An 18,536-nucleotide genomic window follows, 5' to 3' on the forward strand; every position below is an offset into this window, starting at 1 on the left:
AACATAGGAGACCAGAACTGCGCACCCAGGTGAGGTCTCACCAGTGCCTTGTATAACAGTACTAACACCTCCTTGTCTCTACTGGAAATACCTCGCCTGATGCATCCCAAAACCGCATTAGCTTTTTTCACGGCCACATCACATTGGCGGCTCATAGACATCCTGTGATCAACCAATACTCCAAGGTCCTTCTCCTCCTCCATTACTTCTAATTGATGCGCCCCCAGCTTATAACTAAAATTCTTGTTATTAATCCCTAAATGCATAACCTTACACTTCTCACTATTAAATTTCATCCTATTACTCCAGTTCACAAGGTCATCCAAATCTTCCTGTATGATATGCCGGTCCTTCTCTAAATTGACAATACCTCCCAGCTTTGTATCATCCGCAAACTTTATTAGCACACTCCCACTTTTTGTGCCGAGGTGAGCAATAATAAGATTGGTCCCAAAACCGATCCCAGAGGAACTCCACTGGTAACCTCCCTCCAGCCTGACAGTTCACCTTTCAGTAGTACCCGCTGTAGTCTCCCTGTTAACCAATTCCGTATCCACCTTTCAATTTTCATTTTGATCCCCATCCTTTCCAATTTAACTAATAATTCCCCATGTAGCACGGTATCAAATGCCTTACTGAAATCTAGGTAAATTAGATCCACTGCGTTTCCTTTGTCTAAAAAATCTGATCTATTTAGAGGTTCCAGGAGACACCTTGGATCCTCCATCAAGAAGGCAAATTGACAGCGTGTTTGTCTCATGAAGGAAGTGTCACAGCCAGCCTGGCTTTATATTGCTGCAAGGACTTCGGGTGAGCGTTGCCCTATCAGACACAAGAGCATCTTGTTGATTAAATCTAGGCTCCAGAATGTGTGATGATTTTATTTTACACGTAACCATTTGTTCTCAATACTTCCACTTGGGCAATCACCCCAATCTGTTCTTTGCTTCTGTTTGTTTTCACTATAAACAAGTGTTGTGAGTTGAGAGGAGCAGTGATCTCAGGTGGAACTGGTAAGCTGGGGTGTCTTGCTCCTTTGTGTGTAGGGTTTTATGTGAACAATGTGAGTGTCGAGTGGACCCAGGGGCTGGATGCTCCAGGGAGATGCTCTGAGGGCTCCAGGGTTAGGGTGTGTCTGTCTCTAACTGGTGAGTGACAGTGGGTCCTGTGTAGGCCTAGAGAAGAGTGCTTGTGTTGCCCATGGCTGGTGGAATCAGGGAACTGAACCAGAGCAGGCACAGACAAGATCTCTTCATGCATGTGCCATTGCCTTCTGTTGCATGCTCAGCTGATCTCTGAGCTACAGGTAAGAGATTTCCTTTCCGCACAAGCATAGAGGTCTGTGGTTTGAGAGTAAGACGATCTGAATTTTGGCCATGGCTCATTAAAGGACTAAAGCACATGCGCACATCCTGGTGATTCGGTGGGAGTTAAGCATGTGCTTAAACCTAAGTATGTGGCTACGTGCTTTGCTGAATCAGGGCCTTAATTCCTGATGTTGCTGTGAAGTTCCTTATGACCATGTGTACAACCAGAAAGTCCTAGGGAACTGAAGGTTTGTTGCAATGTTAGGGTGAGTGCATGCAACAAAATCTTTTAACTTAAGAGCAATTTTAGCCAATACTTACGAGCTGATGTTAGTTGCCAGTAATTTGACAACTATTTCATTGTGTTCCTTGCTCTTTCCCCTCCGCCCCTGCCCTGAAATCAGGATGCATCAGATGATAAAAGAAGAATCCAGTTACAGAACAAGCAGCCTTGAAAATGCAACTCGAGAGCAGAGCAAAGAAAAGCTGCACATGAAACTCTGCAGTGGGTCCTGCCATGCTGAGCAAATCCTCCAGACTCTGAACTCCTACCGGCAGAGCGGCATCTTCACGGATGTGGTGCTCTTGATCGATGGGCAGGAGTTCCCCTGCCATCGGGCCACCTTGTCAGCCAACAGCACCTACTTCCGGGCCATGTTCAGTGGTAGCCTCAAGGAAGGTCACCAAGATATCATCAACATCCAGAAGATCTCTGCCTCCACCATGAGCCTCCTCCTGGACTATATGTATGGGGGAAACATAGTCATTCAGGAAGACAATGTTGAAGACATCTTAGAGCTATCTGACTTGCTTCAGATCTCCAAGCTCACAGATGCGTGCGTCACCTTCCTTGAAGGCCAGCTTCACCCGTGCAACTGCTTGGGCATCCTGAAGTTTGCCGACTCTTTCTCCATCGCCTCCCTGGCTGAGAAGAGCAAGAGGTTTATGCTAGAAGGCTTCGTGGAGGTGTCATGTCACGAGGAGTTCCTGGAGCTGAGCGTGAAGGAGCTGGTCAAGTATCTGTCAGATGAGCAGCTGGTAGTCCCCAAGGAGGAAGTGGTCTTCGAAGCGGTGATGCGGTGGGTACGGCATGATGTTGCCACCAGGAAAGGGGCTTTGAAGGATCTCCTCGAGCACGTGCGCCTCCCTCTGCTGGATCCCATGTACTTCCTGGAACAGGTTGAAATGGATGAGCTCATCCAGGACTCCAAGGAGTGCATCCCTTTACTGCACGAAGCACGGAAGTACTATATTCTTGGGAATGAAGTCAGCTCTCTGCGGTCAAGGCCTAGGAGGTAAAAACAGAAACTGTTTCCTAAAGCTGCATACCTGAGTCACGGATTCCTAGATACTAAGGTCAAAAGGGACCGTTGTGATCATCTAGTCTGACCTCCTGTAGAACCCAGCCCAAAATATTTCACCATTAATTACATAGCAGGTGTGACCAGGGTCTCAGTGGGGGCCAGCTGAGATCACTCAATTAGGGTGAACTGCAAAGAATGGGGCAGACAAACCCCAAAACTAGTGGATAATTCAATACTTAAATTCATCAAGCCAGCATAAAACAGCTTCTTTATTAGCACACTAATTATTCAGAAGTCAATAACACAGTTCCCTTAAAGTACCCAGCCTCAGGCCTCCATCCAGGTACCCAAGTCAAATATGATGAAGATTTCTGAAAATCTTATTTCATCACATAAAAGAAAAGGTTTGACCAATCCCAAAGGATCAGACACATTACCTCCCCGGTTACTGAATATTCCACATCTTACCCAAATACACACTCCCAGCCCATTCTTATTAACTAAACTAAAATTTATTAAAAAAAGAAAAGAGCAAGAATATGGTTAAAAGATCAATATACGTACAGACATGAGTTTAATTCTTGAGGTTCAGATACATAGCAGAGATGGTGAGCTTTGTCGTTGCAAAGAGTTTTTAGAAATAGTTCATAGTCCAATATCATATTCAGGGCGGACCAGTCAGCAGTAGGATCCCAAGCTGGTGGTTTAAGCTTTCCCTGATGAAGCATCAAGCAGATCTGAGATGAACAGGATCAGGATCCAAAGATCTTTTATACAATTTCAAGCCTTCTTTGACACGTTGCAGTCCCTTGGGGAACAATAGGTAATTAGGATGACTTTGAAGGAGGGTCCATCACCGGTACTTAGCTATACAAATTAACATAAGGCAATTTGCTTGTTCCTCCACCATTCACAGATTATTTGCTGTATATTTCAAAGTGAGGTGAACACAGTGATATCTGGTGTTTACAATTCATTTAAATGCTAGGATGTTCTTTTGATCCCTGAATTATCAGAATACAGCATAAACAGGGACTGTTGATTACATTGTCGACCATTACGCATATATATGTAAATACACAAACATTATGTCCCCACATGTCTTTAAGGGTTGAATATGAATCGTGCATCACAGCAGGGAAAGATGATTCTCTTCCCAGCAGTAAAGGAACATCATGCAGCCCAATAGTCTTGGTTCTGAAAAGACTTGTGCATAAGTGTTAGCTAGTGGTAGTAGTTTATTTAAAAGTCCCTAAAATTCACATGAGCTACTTATATGGTTCCTCATGCTAATGCCTTCCTAAATTGCCTTTGCTTAAATTGGAAAGGGCTCAAAAATAAAAAGAACTACAAGAATGATTCGAAGTCTCAAAAACATGCCTTTGTGGTGAGACGCTAATGAAGCTCAGTCTGTTTAATTTATCCAAGAGAAGGCAAACAGGTGACTTGATCATGGTCTACAGGCACTTTGCTGCTAGACGGGGAAGAGATTTCTGAGAGTAGATGGCTCTTTAATCTAGCAGAAAAAGGATGGATGAGATCCAATGGCTGGAAGCTGAAGTGAGAAAAATCTGAGTGGAAAAAACACGCACAATGTCAACGGTGAGGTTAAATTAACCATTGGCATAAGTTACCACAGGTTGTGGTGGATTCTCCATCACTTGAAGTCTTTAAAGCAAGACTAGATATTTTTTTTAACACTAGGCTCTAGCTCAAACAAAAGTTGAAGGCTTAATGTAGAAGTTACGAGGTGAGGTTCTCTGGCCCATTTTATGCAGGAAGTTAGACTATATAATGGTCCCTTCTGATTCTAACAACTGTAACCTGTTGCCAGATACAACTCTTTACTCCTCCCTTGCTTCACCTGTACATCCCAAAAAGCTTTCCAAAGCAGGCTAATGTTGTTATCCCCACTTACCAGAGAAGACGACTTGAGGTTCACAGTCTTGGAATGAGCTGGCCAAAATTTTTGGAATTTTGAAATTTCTATGAAAAAATTGGTCCAAAATTTTGAATTTTGGTGGGAAAAGGGGAACGCTTTTCCCCACCATTTTTTTTTTGCAAATTTCCCCTTCTTCCCCCCACCTCCCATTTTCCCACTAACTACAGAATGGATCAAAACAATCAGAAGTTAAATAAAACATAAGACAAAGTGTCCATCTTCTGCAATTCCCCCCTTTTGGTTTTCATTAGCTCTAGGCAGCGGGCAGGGTGCGTGCCGGAGCCACTGTTTATGGACAATCCTTTTGTGTTATTTTGAGTGGCTTTTAATTTAAGGGATAGGCACCCAAAGCACATTGTGGGTGCAAGAAATGTGACTGGAGAATCCCCCACTCGGTGCTCGGCGTGCTAGGCCACACTGCTTCCCCAGAGCTGCAGCAACGTTCTCAGCTCTTCTCTAAAGTTAGGAGCTATTGGAGGAATTGCTGTTTCATGCAGGGTGCCATCAGTCTGTGGAATTTATTGCCGCAAGTCACATGGATTTAAGTCAAATGGATTTGAAAAGGGGGAGGATCATTTCATGGCCAATGATAGCATTGTAATCATACATGCTGAGTGATGCATAATCAAATCTCATGCCTGAGCGTATCAACTGCTTTCATAGAATCGTAGGACTGGAAGGGACCTTGAGAGGTCATCTAGTCCAGTCCCCTGCACTCATGGCAGGCCTAAGTATTATCTAGATCCTCCCTGGCAGGTGTTTGTCCAACCTGCTCTTAAAAATCTCCAATGATGGAGATTCCACAAACTCCCGGGGAATTTATGCCAGTGTTTAGCCACCCTGACAGTTAGGAAGTTTTTCCTAATGTCCAACCTAAACTTCCCTTGCTGCAATTTAAGCCCATTGCTTCTTGTCCTATCCTCAGAGGTTAAGGAGAACAATTATTCTCCCATCTCCTTGTAACAACCTTTTATGTACGTGACAACTGTTATCATGTCCCCTCTCAGTCTTCTCTTCTCAGGACTAAACAAATCTAATTGTTTCAATCTTCCCTCATAGGTCATGTTTTCTAGACCTTTAATAATTTTTGTTGCTCCTCTCTGGCCTTTCTCCAATTTGTCCACATCTTTCCTGAAATGTGACATTCTGAACTAGATGCAATACTCCATTTGAGGCCTAATCAGCACGGAGTAGAGCAGAAGAATTACTACTTGTGTTTTGCTTAAAACACTCCTGCTAATACAGCCCAGAATTTGATGTTTGCTTTTTTTGCAACAGTGTTACACTGTTGACTCATATCTGCAGTACTCAGTCATTTCCCTTTTTGTATGTGTGTAACTGATTTGTTCCTTCCTAAGTGGAGTACTTTGCATTTGTCTTTATTGAATTTCATCCTACTTACTTCAGACCATTTCTGCAGATCATTCTGAATTTTAATCCTATCATCCAAAGCATTTGCAACTTCTCCCAGCATGGTATTGTCCATAGGGGTCAGGAGGGAGTCCCGCTATCTGTTGCATTGCACAGCTTGACTGGGGGATTTAGTTTGTTCTGTTTTTCACTGAAGCAGCGAGTATGGGCCACCGATGGGCAAGGGTCTGGTCTGGAATGGCAGACCTTGTGTTCAGTCTTGAGAGTTTGGATGGAATGCTGCCGCAGTGTGTTCTGACACTTGTCCACGGGAATCAGCCTGGAGGCAGGGAACTGAACTCTCAAGTCCTAAGCTAGCACCCCAACCACCTTCCCCGCTCTCGTCTGGCAGTGAGTTTGCCATGGGCCAGCTGCCAAGAAAGCTCTGTTTCCCATGGTCACTGGTCTTGCTCTTGAGGCTGGCAGCTTTCTTGGTCATGAGGAACATAACTGTCAGGAGAGAGAATGATCACAGAGTGGGGACTTCCGGTAGCTGGGCCGATCCTGTGGAGAGTTTCGAAGGTCACTTTTAACTTTGACTCTATTTAACAGAAGCTGGACAATGCCTTTGAACTGCACAAACCCATAATAAAGACAACTCCTTCCCCAAAGTGCTTACAATCTAAATAGCAAAGACGGACAAAGGATGGGAGGGGGAACTGAGTGACAGAGGGGTGAAGTGAGGTGCCCAGAAAGTCAGTTGCAGAGTTGGGAATAGAACCCAGATCTCCTGACTCTCAATCCAGTGCCATATCCACTAGATAATGCTGCCTATCCCAATGAGACTCCTCATGGTAATAGGTATCATAGTGCTTTCTACCAGACAGTATGGTAGGAGGCTAAAGCTTGGAGCATGATGACAGAACAGAAAGTTGGGACTGTCGCTTTAATATTTACCCATGTGTTTCTCATTCTAGGTTCATGGAATTAGCAGAGGTCATAGTAGTTGTAGGCGGCTGTGATAAGAAAGGCCTCTTGAAGCTCCCCTTCACTGATATGTACCACCCGAAGAGCAGGCAGTGGACAGCACTCTCTAGCGTGCCAGGGTACACCAAATCGGAGTTTGCAGCCTGCACCCTAAAGAATGACGTGTATATATCAGGTGAGAAACCCACCCAACAGCCCCGCAGCTACACCTCCAAGCATTTCGGAGAGAAACTGCCAATTCAGGCTCTGTGATGCTTTTCTCTCCAGCTGCAGAGTCACCCGGGTCTGTTTTACGTGTGCGTCTAGGACCTGTTGCAAAGTATGTTATGCAGTATGTGTGTTTCTGCTCTTGTCACGCTGTAGTGGTTAGCAGTGTTCCTGGTACTTATAGTTGGAAGTGTAAGCGGCCGAGAATTCATTCCCAATATATCTCCTTGGCCACAGATTCACAGATGTTAAGGCCAGAAGGACCTTTGTGATCATCTAGTCTGATGATCCTTTTAACACAGGCCACAGAACTTGCCCAAAATAATTCCTAGGGCAGAGCTTTTAGAAAAACACCCAATCCTGGTTTATAAATTGTCAGCGATGGAGAATCCAGCATGACCCTTGGTAAATTGTTCCAGTGCTATATCCACTGGATAACTTACATCTTTTTTCCAGTCTGAATTTGTCTAGCTTTAGTTTCCAGCCATTGGACCATGTTATACTTTTCTCTGCTAGACTGTAGAGCCCATTATTAAATATTTGTTCCCCATGTAGATGCTTAGACTGTTACCTCTTAATCTACTCTTTGTTAAGATAAACAGATTGAGCTCCTTGAGTCTCACTATAAGGCATTTTTTCTAATCCTTTAATCATTCTCATGGCTCTTCTATGAACCCTCTCCCATTTATCAACACCCTTCTTGAATTGTGGGCACCAGACCTGGACACAGGATTCCAGCAGTGGTCGCACCAGTGCCAAATACAGAGGTAAAATAACCCCTCTGCTCCTTCTCGAGATTCCCCTGTTTATGTATCCCAAGATCACATTAGCTCTTCACCACCGTGTCATTGCTAATGCCGTGTTTGGCTCCCCACATCCAGCAACGTTATTCTTCCACACATCCATCATTGCCATTCTGGCTGTAGCAACCTGAGAAGATCAGGGCAAACCTGCGCCTACCATGACACACAGACTTCTTTGACCACCCAAGAGCATGCTTGCGGTCGAGGCACCTGTTGTGGGCTTATTTGCCCTGCCCAGATTTCCCTGCAATGTCGATGTGGCATGAAGAATGGTCTGCAGCTGGCAACAGAAACCAGTCTGTTATAACTGACCTGATCCTGTGGGTACCTGATTTTGATTTACTACCATGCTCATGGGTCCTTCTGAACCGATTTTTGAATGGACCTGGGTCAACTTGCAAGCCAGCCTCCTCTCCTGAGGCCAACGAGAGGACCATGTGGCTGTGGTGTGGCCAAAGACCGACAACGTCTCCCATCGCTCGTGACTGCTTTTGGACCAGATTGGATGGTGGTCAGAGGGCTCTGCGCTCCGCTGAGGAGGCTGCCGCAAATTGGGTTGGCAAGGTCTGCCCCAATAAGAAGAACGACCACAGTGTGCGTCACACTGGGAGGTCACATTCCGCTGATTATCCACCGAACCCCCCAAATCTTTTTTGGAGTTGCTGCTTCTCAGGATAGTCCCCCATCCTGTAAGGATGGCTGACATTCTTTGAGACTTTTCTTTCTCCTCCTTCTCCACCTTCTGCCTCTACAAGCGAGATCCCTATGTCAAGCACTACATCAGTGCGTGGTGGTGGTATTTGTCATTTACACTAAGCTGTCTCAGAGCCCCCAGTTCTGAGGTGATGGTGGTGGCTCTCCCCTTGATGGTGTGGGGCCTCTCTGTCTTCCAGGAGGGCACATCAACAGCAGCGATGTTTGGGTGCTGAGCTCCCAGCTGAATGTCTGGATCAAAGTTGCCTGTCTGCATAAGGGCAGATGGAGGCACAAAATGGCGACTCTTCAGGGCAAGGTACGTACTTCATTCCTCTCAGTCTGCAGTTTAAAGTTATAGACTGTCGACCAAACCTATTACCTGAGGTTTCGGCATAGGTGCCAACTTCTGCTGGCGCCAGCGGGTGCTTGATCCCCTTTGCCCCCAGCCCTACCCCTGCCCTGCCCCCATTCCAACCCCTTCCCCAAAGTCTCTGCCCCCTCCCTGCCCCTATTCAACTCCTTCCTCAAATCTCTGCCCCAGCCCTGCCTCTTCCCTGCTGCATTCCCGCTCCTCTCCCTCCCTCCCCCCAAAACAGCTGTTTTGCGGCGGCATGCACTGGGAGGTAGGCAGAGGAGTGGGGACGCGGCGCACTCAGGGGAGGAGGCGGAGGTGAGCCGGGGTGGGGGAGCTTGGCTGCCAGAGCACCCACTAATTTTTCCCTGTGGGTGCTCCAGCCCCAGAGCGCCCATGAAGTCAGTGCCTATGGGCTTCGGCACTTATTCCTCCTCCCATGGTAACAGCAGATAATATAGGAACATGTGACAGATCCCATAGGAACAGGTCCCATCGGAAGAAGATCTAAAGGAATACAGGAGAGCTGGCAGCATAGGCACCGACTCCATGAATGCTCTGGGGCCGGAACACCCATGGGAAAAAGAAAGTAGGTGCTCAGCACCCACTGGCGGCCCTGCTGATCAGCTCCTCCTCTTCCTCCGAGCACCTCCCGCCTGCTGTGGATCAGCTGTTCAGCGGCATGCAGGAGGCGCCGGGGATGAGGGTGGGACAAGCCTGGGGGAGGGGGCGGAATGGGGCAGGAAAAGGCGGAGCAGGGGCGGGAAGAGGTGGGGCGGGGATTGAGACCCCTGGGGAAATGAGGAAGCTGGCGCCTGTGTCTGGCAGTCTTTCAAGGAGACCATTTTAAAGGCGGGGAGGGGAAGACAGGAAGAATAAGATGATGACAATACGGCTCCAAGAGGAGCTCTTCAGTTACCAGAGAGTCAACACAAAGTACAGTAGTAACATGGACAAATTGCTAAGGAGGAGTGCAAAAGAAAAGCATGAACATTTAGGGACAGAATCGGACAGGCGAAAGTACACTGAGAGTTTCACCTAGAAAGGGACATAAAAGGAAATAAGAAGTAGTTACTTAAAGCTTCAGTCTTCACTAATAAGGTTAATGGTGACCAGATACTCCACACAATTAATATTGACAACCGGGGGAAGGAACTCAAGCCAAATAGGAAAGAACAGTTTAACAAATATTTAGATAAATGAATGTATTCAAGTTGACAGGACCTGATGAAATTCGTTCTCGGGTGATTCAGGAACCAGCTAAAGCAATCGTGTAACCATTAGCAATTATCTTTGAGAATTCATGGAGGCCGGGTGAGGTCCCAGCGGATTGGAGAAGGACAAACATGGAAGGTATCTTTAAAAGGGGGAACAAAGAGGGACCAAAGGAATTATAGACGAGTCATCCTAACAGAGACACCTAGAAAGGCACTGGAACAAATTATTAAACAATCAATTTGTAAGCACCTAGAGGATAATAGGGTTATAAGAAATGGCCAGCATGGATTTCTCAAGAATAAATCATGCCAAACCAACCTAATTTCCTTCTTTGACAGGGTTGGTGGTCTAGCGGATAGGGGGGAAGCAGTAAAATATATGAATGGCCATACTGAGTCAGATCAATAGCCCATCAGTGGCCAATGCCAGGTGCCCCAGCGGGAATGAACAGAACAGGTCATCATCAAGTGATCGATCCCCTGTCGCCCATTCCCAGCTTCTGACAGTTGGAGGTTTAGGGACGCCTGGAACATGAGGTTGTCTCTCTGATCCTCTTGGCTAATAGCTGTTGAAGGACCTGTCCTCCAGTAGATGTGATAGCTTGATTTTTGTAAGGCTTTTGACACAGTGCCACGTGCTGGTTTCATAAACCAACTACAAAATGTGACTGAGATGAAATTACTATAAGGTGGGTGCACAACTGGTTGAAAGACTGTACTCAGAGTAGTTACTAATGGCTCACTGTCAAACGGAGAGGGGGTATCTACTGGGGTCCTGCAGGGCTCAGTCTTGGGTCCAGTACTAGTCAATATTTTCATGAATGACTTGGATAATGGAGTCAGGGAGAGTATGCTTACGGAGTTTGTAGGTGACACCAGGCCAGCAGGGGTCGCAAGCGCTTTGGAGGACAGGATTAGAATTTAAAATGACCTTGACAAACTGGAGAATTGGTCTGAAATCAACAAGATGAAATTCAATAAAGACGCATGTAAAGTGCTTCACTTAAGAAGGACAAATCAAATGCACCACTATAAAGTGGGTGATAACTGGTTAGGTAGCGACAGAGCTGAAAAGGATCTGGGCATTATAGTGAATCGCAAAATAAATGAGTGAACAATGTGGTGCAGTTGGAAAAAAGGCTAATCTCATTCTGGGGTGTATTAACAGGAGTTTCGGATGTAAGACATGGGAAGTAATTATCCCACTCTACTTGGCACTGGTGAGGCCCCAGCTGGAGTGTCTAATTCTTGGTGCCACACTTTGGGAAAGATATGGATAAATTGGGGAGTTCAGAGGAGAACAACAAAAATGATAAAAAGTTTGGAAAACCTGTTCTACGAGGAAAGGTTTTTTTTTTAAAAAAAGGGCATGTTTAGTCTTGAGAAAGGAAGACCAAGGGGGGAACCTGATAAATCTTCAACCATGCGAAGGGCTGTTATAAATAGGATGGTGATCACTCCACTTCCGCTGATGGCAGGACAAGAAGTAAGGGGCTTAATCTGGAGCAAGGGAGATTTAGATTAGATATTAGGAAACTCTTTCCTAACTATGTGGGCAGTTAAACTCTGGATTAGGCTTCTAAGGGAGGCTGTGAAATCCACATCTTTGGAGGTGTTTAAGAACAGGTTGGACAAACACCTGTCAGGGATGGCCTAGGTTTACTTGGGTCTGCCTCAGTGCAAGGGGCTGGACTAGGCGACCTCTCAAGATCCCTTCCAGCCCTACATTTCTCTGATTCTATGTGATAGCAGTAGTCACTTCTGTCTCTGCGAGAATACAACTGGGCTGTACAAATCATTCACTCCTGGCTATTTTGATATAGGAGTAATTTTGCTTTGATTGAAGCCAATGACAAAAATCTCAGTGTTTGATCAGGCGCCTAGTGTTGCTGAAATGGCCTACTATAAAATCTGATACTTGTGACAATAAAATATATAATTGAAGGGTACAGAGCTTTGTGGTTAGAAAGTTGGACTCGATCTTTGTGTGCAAAACATGCAGCCCAGAGGTTTTAAAATGGGGCATCCTGTTGCTTACCTTGTGGAGTTCAAGGTGTGGGTTTCTTCTCTGTCTTGGTGCCCCTCAGTCACACAGTAACAGGGCAGGTCACCTCCTGTGTGTCTCCTTGTGGCCAGAGATGATGCTGAAGCACCTTGCCTCAGTTTCCCCTCTTCTTCAGAGCTCCAGATATAAATTCTTCTCCAGCTCATCAATGCCCCTCCTGGGAACTGGATTTATTAAATTAACAAAAATTCCAAATCAAAGTGCTCAAAGCCCCATCCAGTCCTTGCTCCCAGTCTTCCCACTCAGGGGTGTCCCTTTGCCTTAAAGACTGAGGATTCTCTGCTGGAGCCTGCTTACACCCAGCAGCTGTTGTCCTCTGTTTTGATCTCCCTGAGCAACTCCCTTTCCAGGAAGCTTCTTGCTGCCCTTTATAGGGCAATCCCCTAATCCTTGCCCAAGTGTGCCTCAGAAGTAACTAGCATTGGGTGATCCCAGGCCTCTATGGGCAAGCTGCTCTGTTATACACACCTTCCTGATAATAGTTCACTCTGCATTCTAACCGTTTGTCTCTTTTCCATGCCCCAAGGCAGCTTTTGCACATGCCCCTGTGGGATTGTTATGCCCAGTACCAGGTGTCAGATTCTATATCCCGGTGCCCCTCGCTCCCAGTATGATTTCTGCCGACTGACTCTGCTCCTTCCACGGCAGATCTACGCAGTGGGGGGGTTTGACGGCTTTTACCGCCTGGCCAGCGTGGAATGCTACGATACATTCTCCAACAGCTGGTCGGCCGTCACCCCTTTGCTGGAAGCAGTGAGCTCGGCGGCTGTGGTCCCCTGTCTGAACAAGCTCTACGTGATTGGGGGTGCTGTGGATGACAGCGCAAACACAGACAAGGTACCGTGGTGCCAGGGCACGGCGAGGATAAAGGGAGCCCTCAGCAAGTTTACTTTGGTTGAGACGTCTTGTAAACAAGGAGCCCGAGGGTGTGATTCCTTTTTTTTCAGGTGCTTCCTCAATGCCCTCTTCTCCAGCTGTGATGTTGCCTGGGTAGTTTGCCTGACCCGTTTGTGGTTGTAGTAGGGGAGAGCTGTCTAGTGGTTAGAGCAGAGGACTGGACGTCAAGTCTCCTGGGTTTCATTCCTTGCCTATTGTGTGACCTTGGGCAAATCACTCACTTTTTGTTCATCAGTTTCCCTAGCTGTAACAAGGCAATAATATTGACTATACCTACCTCATTATTATTAATATTGTTGTTTGGATTGCAGTAGTTTCTAGGACCCCTAGTCATGGACCAAGACCCCATTGTGCCAGGTGCTGTACAAATACCGAAATGACAGTCCCTGCCCCCTCCACCCCCCCCACCCCCGAAACATTTACAATACAGGTTACGCCTTATGGGGGGCTATCTCACAAGCTGGCTCTTTAAGGGGAGTTGGAACCAGCCTCACCTGTGGCTGATAAGCTGTTTCCCAGCTGAGACTCATCCAGTCATTATCGAAGCCTGCAAGTGGCTAAGCTGGAAAGGAGAGCTTCAGAAGGGAAGTGGGCTTCTGTGGCAGGCCCTGGAGCTGGGGGGAGATGTGCAAGGGGAGAGATCTCTGGGCCCCTGTAGAAGACCCTGGGTCAGGGGGAAGGCTAGTTTTATATGGGGATCTGAGGTTGAACTGTTGGATTCTGTCTGAAGAATAAACTGTGCCCTGAAGGATGCAGTTGCCTGTGGTGTTAGTCCTCTCGGGGCAGGGGCAGGCCAGGCTCGGGCTCGGGGACTGTTTAATTGCAGTGTAGATGTTTTGGCTCAGGCTGCAGCCCAGGCTGTAGGACTCTGTGAGGTTGGAGGGTCCCAGAGCTCGGGCTGTAGCCCAAGCCCCTGTACACTGCAATTAAACAGCCCAAGCCCTGCAACCCCGAGGCAGCTGGCACGGGCCAGCTGTGGGTGTCTAACTGCAGTATAGACCTACCCTCAGTGGCAGACAGCAGCCTATGGGCACGTTCAGAGTGTTTCAGATGATCACACGGCTTATTCCTTGGGGATTATCCGACTGGGGAAGGCCTCCACGCACCAGATATGCTGCTACAGGACTCGCTAGTTAATAGTCATCATTATATTAATAAGAAATACTCAGCACTTTTTATCTTCAGTTCACTTCACAGACATGGAACACGCCCCTGCAGGAGGCAGGCATTATCCCCATTTTACAGACTGGGGAATTGCGAGGCAGAGGCCTACGTTTTCAAACGTCCACTGGCTTTGGGTATTTTATTTTTCAGGGGGCCAACTTGACACTTACAGGCCTGATTTGTTTTCCAAAGGTGCTGAGGGCTCACAGCTCCCCTTGAATTCTTTTGGAGGTGCAGATGCTCTGTACTTCTGAAAATCGGGCCCCTTAAGGCATCTGGTTGGGCCCCCAAAAATTAGTGGATACTTCTGAAAAAGCTGAAGTCTAAGGGCCACATTTTTAAAGGTATGTAGGCACTTAAGTCCCATTGGTTTCATTGGGAGTTAGGCACCTCAGTACCTTTACAAATCTGGGCCTAAGTGACTTGCCTGAAGTCTCACAGTGAATCAGTGTAAGAGCCAAGAACAGAAACCAGGTGTCCTGACTCCCAAGTCCTGTTGTCTGTTCACAGGACCATGCTCCTTCTCCCATTCATTCATTTTATGATAGATCCACAGCAATGTGTTGGCTCAAAGGGACTGTGCCATCGATGTGCGTTGGGTTCAAAGGCATAGGTGCTGATTCGGTGAGTGCTTCGGGGCTGAAGCATCCAGAGAAAAAAAATTGTGGCTTCTCAGCACCCACCAGCCACAGCTGTTTGGCAGCACCGCTGATCAGCTGATAGGCGGTGACACCAAACAGCTGTTTGGTGGCTCAGGGAGAGGTTTGGGGGAGGGCGGAGACCAGTGAGCAGGGGAATTTGGGAGGAGGCAGGAAGAGCAAGAGCAAGGGCAAGGCCTTGGGGGAAGGGGCAGAGTGGAGGCGGGAAAGGAGGAGCAAAGGAGGGGTCTTGGGGGGGGGAGTGGGGTGTCAGGGCAGAGCAGAGGTGGAGCACCCCTGGGAAAAGTAAAAATTGGTGCCTATGGTGTTAGGTTTTAGTTACTGGGATTTTGCCTGAGCAGGGACACCACGAGAGTCTGTGTTTCAATAGCTGATTTCCTGTTTCTCCTCCCAGGTCCAGTGCTATAATCCTGAGGAGAACAAATGGACATTCCTGTCTCCCACTCCCTTCTATCAGAGGTGCATTAATGCTGTCTCCTTGGACAACATGATTTACGTTGTGGGTGGACTCCTGAGTAAAATCTTCAGCTACGATCCCAGGAAAGACACCTGGAGAGAAGTGGCCACTCTCCCAGGACCTCTGGTAAGGAGAAATCTCTAGAGCAGGGATCGGTAACCTTTGGCATGCGGCCCATCAGGGAAATCCGCTGGCGGGCTGGGACGGTTTGTTTACTTTGCAGCGTCTGCAGATTTGACCGATCGCAGCTCCCACTGGCCGCGGTTCGCCGTTCCAGGCCAACGGGGGCTGCGGGAAGAGAGTGGCCCGGCCTGAGTGGCTTTCCCTGATGGGCGGCATGCCAAAGGTTGCCAATCCCTGCTCTAGAATATCCTCTGTGCACATTAGAATCTTTGCAGAAGTTTAAAGGCAAGGTGCTAAGAGCTCTGACCCTTATCCAGTAAAAGCACTTAAGTACATGCTTAAATCCCAGCATGTAAATAGTCACTGCTCCACCCCAGAGCTGGCTGAAATTTTCTGGCAATGTATATTTTTTTAATGAAAAATGGCTTTTTCATCTAAAATGAAAATGGTAAACATTTTCTGATTTTCAAATGGCAGAAAGGGAAACTGAATTTTGTTTTTGGTATAACTGTAGGTTGCAGTAAAAAAAATTGGTTTTTGAAAAGACAAAAATTCAGATCTTTTTTTTCATTTAGGAAAAAAGAAAAACCTGAAAATTTTTCATTTAATTAAAGAAAAAAAGTCAGATTTCTTATTGTTGAAAATGCGGTAAGAAATTTAAAAAATATGTATTTCTATTTAAACAAACCAAAACCCTGTTGACTTTTTTCAATCAGCTCTACTCAGCAGCTTGCATGATTAAGCCTGAAGTGCAGTGAATTTCACGCGGAGGTGACGAACTGCCTTGTTGTGCCTCTTGTGAGCATCTGCTAGTTCTGAGAAGCACAGTATAGAACAGAAAAGATCACATCACTCGGTTCAGGCAGGATCTCCCTTGTTTGTCTCTAGATGTCTATAAAAATCCACAAGCATCGCCCAGAAACAGCCCTCCTGACACCCAGGGGCTCACAACATCCAGGCCCCAGACCTCTTGTCTTCTGCTTACCATTCTTTCCCTCCCTGCTAGATGCATGATCTCGCAGATACACAGGTCCAAGCGGAGTCAGTTGAGACTAGAGCATGATCCGCACTTCGTTCCTTGTTAAACCTCCCCTTTGAACCCTGTTGTGCAAAGCTGGAAGAGGTACCCTCACCTCTCCATCCTTTCCTCCCCTCTGCCCGCAGGAGAGCTGTGGGGTGACGGTGTGTGGTGGGAAGATCTACATCCTGGGTGGCCGGGATGAGAATGGGGAAGGCACGGACAAAGCTTTCACCTTTGACCCAGCAACGGGGAACGTGGCTCAGCAACCCCCGCTGCAACGCTGCACCAGTTACCACGGCTGCGTTACCGTTCTCCAACGTGTGAGCAGATGACCCTGTCGCTTCCTTCCCCTCCCCAGGAAGAATTCCCCTGGAGAAGGCAGTTACCCTCAGTGCCAAAAAATGACCCTCTGTCCTGTTCATTATTGTTATGTGCCAGTCTGTGTGGAAGAGCAACGTCAGGTGACCAATGCAGGCAGGAAGGAAGGTGGGGGTCAAGGGAGTCACGACTGCAAATATTAAGTAATTGCTTTCATTGTTTTGGTGGAGATGAATGCTGCTTTGTGCTGGGGGAGCAGGGATGTGGGCAGTACGTAACATACGGGGCAGGGAATACTGCGCTAAGACCGTGCCCTCCAGTAGGTCTCAAGTAAAGCTCGTCAGCAATTTTCTGACAAAACATTTTATTTTCTTTTTTTGGTCAGAACCGAAACCGTTGGCAAAATGGCATCTGATTCGACAGACTCTGAAAACTTTTGGTTTAAAAAAAGGAAAGTTCCAGTTGTTCAAGACTAAGTGAATTTTTGCTTGTAAATTTCAGTCAATTTACACCCACACCCACATACACGGAAAAAAGGTCGCATTCTGCACAAAACCCTTTGAAATTATAGAAACAGTTAAAATGATTTGAACTGATTTTATTTTATTATTATTTTTCAATTTGTGGAAATTTTTCAGATTTTTTGCCTTTTTTTAATCCCAATTTGGGATGGGGGAAAACATTTCAAAATGTCAAAACTTCTCAAGTGTCTGAAAGGTATCTGATTCTATGTAATGACCTTTAATCAGCTCAGCTCTACCAGGTATCTGCTTAAGACACGAAAGGTTTCACTATAGATTCCAGTTCCCCAGTTCATTACAACCTGAGGCCTTGATCCTGCAGAGATGTCTGTACATGCATCCCAGTGGGAAAGTTAAGATTCTGTCATGGGTATTTTTAGTAAAAGTCAGGGACAGGTCATGGACAATAAACAAAAATTCACGGAAGCCCGTGACCTATCCTTGATTTTTCCTAAAAACACTTGGACGAGAGGGGGGACAAACAGAGTGCTGCTGGGGCTTGCAGCTACTCAGCCTCACTGCGTCTGTGGCAGGGGCTGACCCACAAGGGCTGATCCAACTCTGGCTGCTGCTCTGGCGGGCCAGGGACCGCTGCTTAGCTGTTCCGGCAGCCCCTGGGGCTGACCACCAGCCCACTGTTCCCGTTGCCCCGGAATCCATGACCTCCATGATGGAATTGTATCCTTACCCCTTGGTCAAGGTGTGTTATGTCTCCCTCTCTTCCCAATCTACAGAGGGTATGAGTGCATTACAGTCCCGGCTAGCAAGCCTGGCTCTTAGCTAAAAGGACAAATCTCTACAGCTTGAGCTATGGAGGGCTTTGGTTCCATTCCTTGAGCCAGCCAAGAGAGCAGCCATCATGCATGCAGAGTTTACACGCTGACATTCGGTCCCATTGACTTTGGGCATCTGGGCCTGACTTTAGACTAGATACCTCAGGCAGAATTCTCAGCTGGACCCCTGACAAAATCTTCTACTTAAAAAAAAAAAAAAAAAGTGTAAATCTTTTGTTCCAGCTCTGGGTTGAGCCAACCTGTTGGACATGGTTGTTCTCCCCTGGGGTCCCCTCCCCGCTCATGCCTTAGGTTGCCTGGTGCTGCGCTCCCCCCCATGGGAGGAGCGGTGTGAAGAACTGAAACACGGCAG

General features: G+C 46.9%; 1 protein-coding gene across 1 annotated transcript; it reads left to right on the top strand.

Annotated features, from left to right (window-relative positions):
* The first annotated feature begins 1,712 nt into the window (after positions 1 to 1,712).
* Positions 1,713 to 16,883, top strand: KLHL35 (kelch like family member 35). Its single transcript, XM_077841835.1, has 6 exons — positions 1,713 to 2,602; positions 6,881 to 7,065; positions 8,794 to 8,912; positions 12,879 to 13,067; positions 15,345 to 15,533; positions 16,695 to 16,883. The coding sequence occupies exons 1-6, from the start codon at positions 1,713 to 1,715 to the stop codon at positions 16,881 to 16,883; spliced, it is 1,761 nt and encodes a 586-aa protein (XP_077697961.1).
* Positions 16,884 to 18,536: the final 1,653 nt, after the last annotated feature.

The sequence above is a fragment of the Eretmochelys imbricata genome, chromosome 1 (genome assembly GCF_965152235.1).
Source record: "Eretmochelys imbricata isolate rEreImb1 chromosome 1, rEreImb1.hap1, whole genome shotgun sequence".
NCBI classification, from domain to species: Eukaryota; Metazoa; Chordata; order Testudines; family Cheloniidae; genus Eretmochelys; species Eretmochelys imbricata.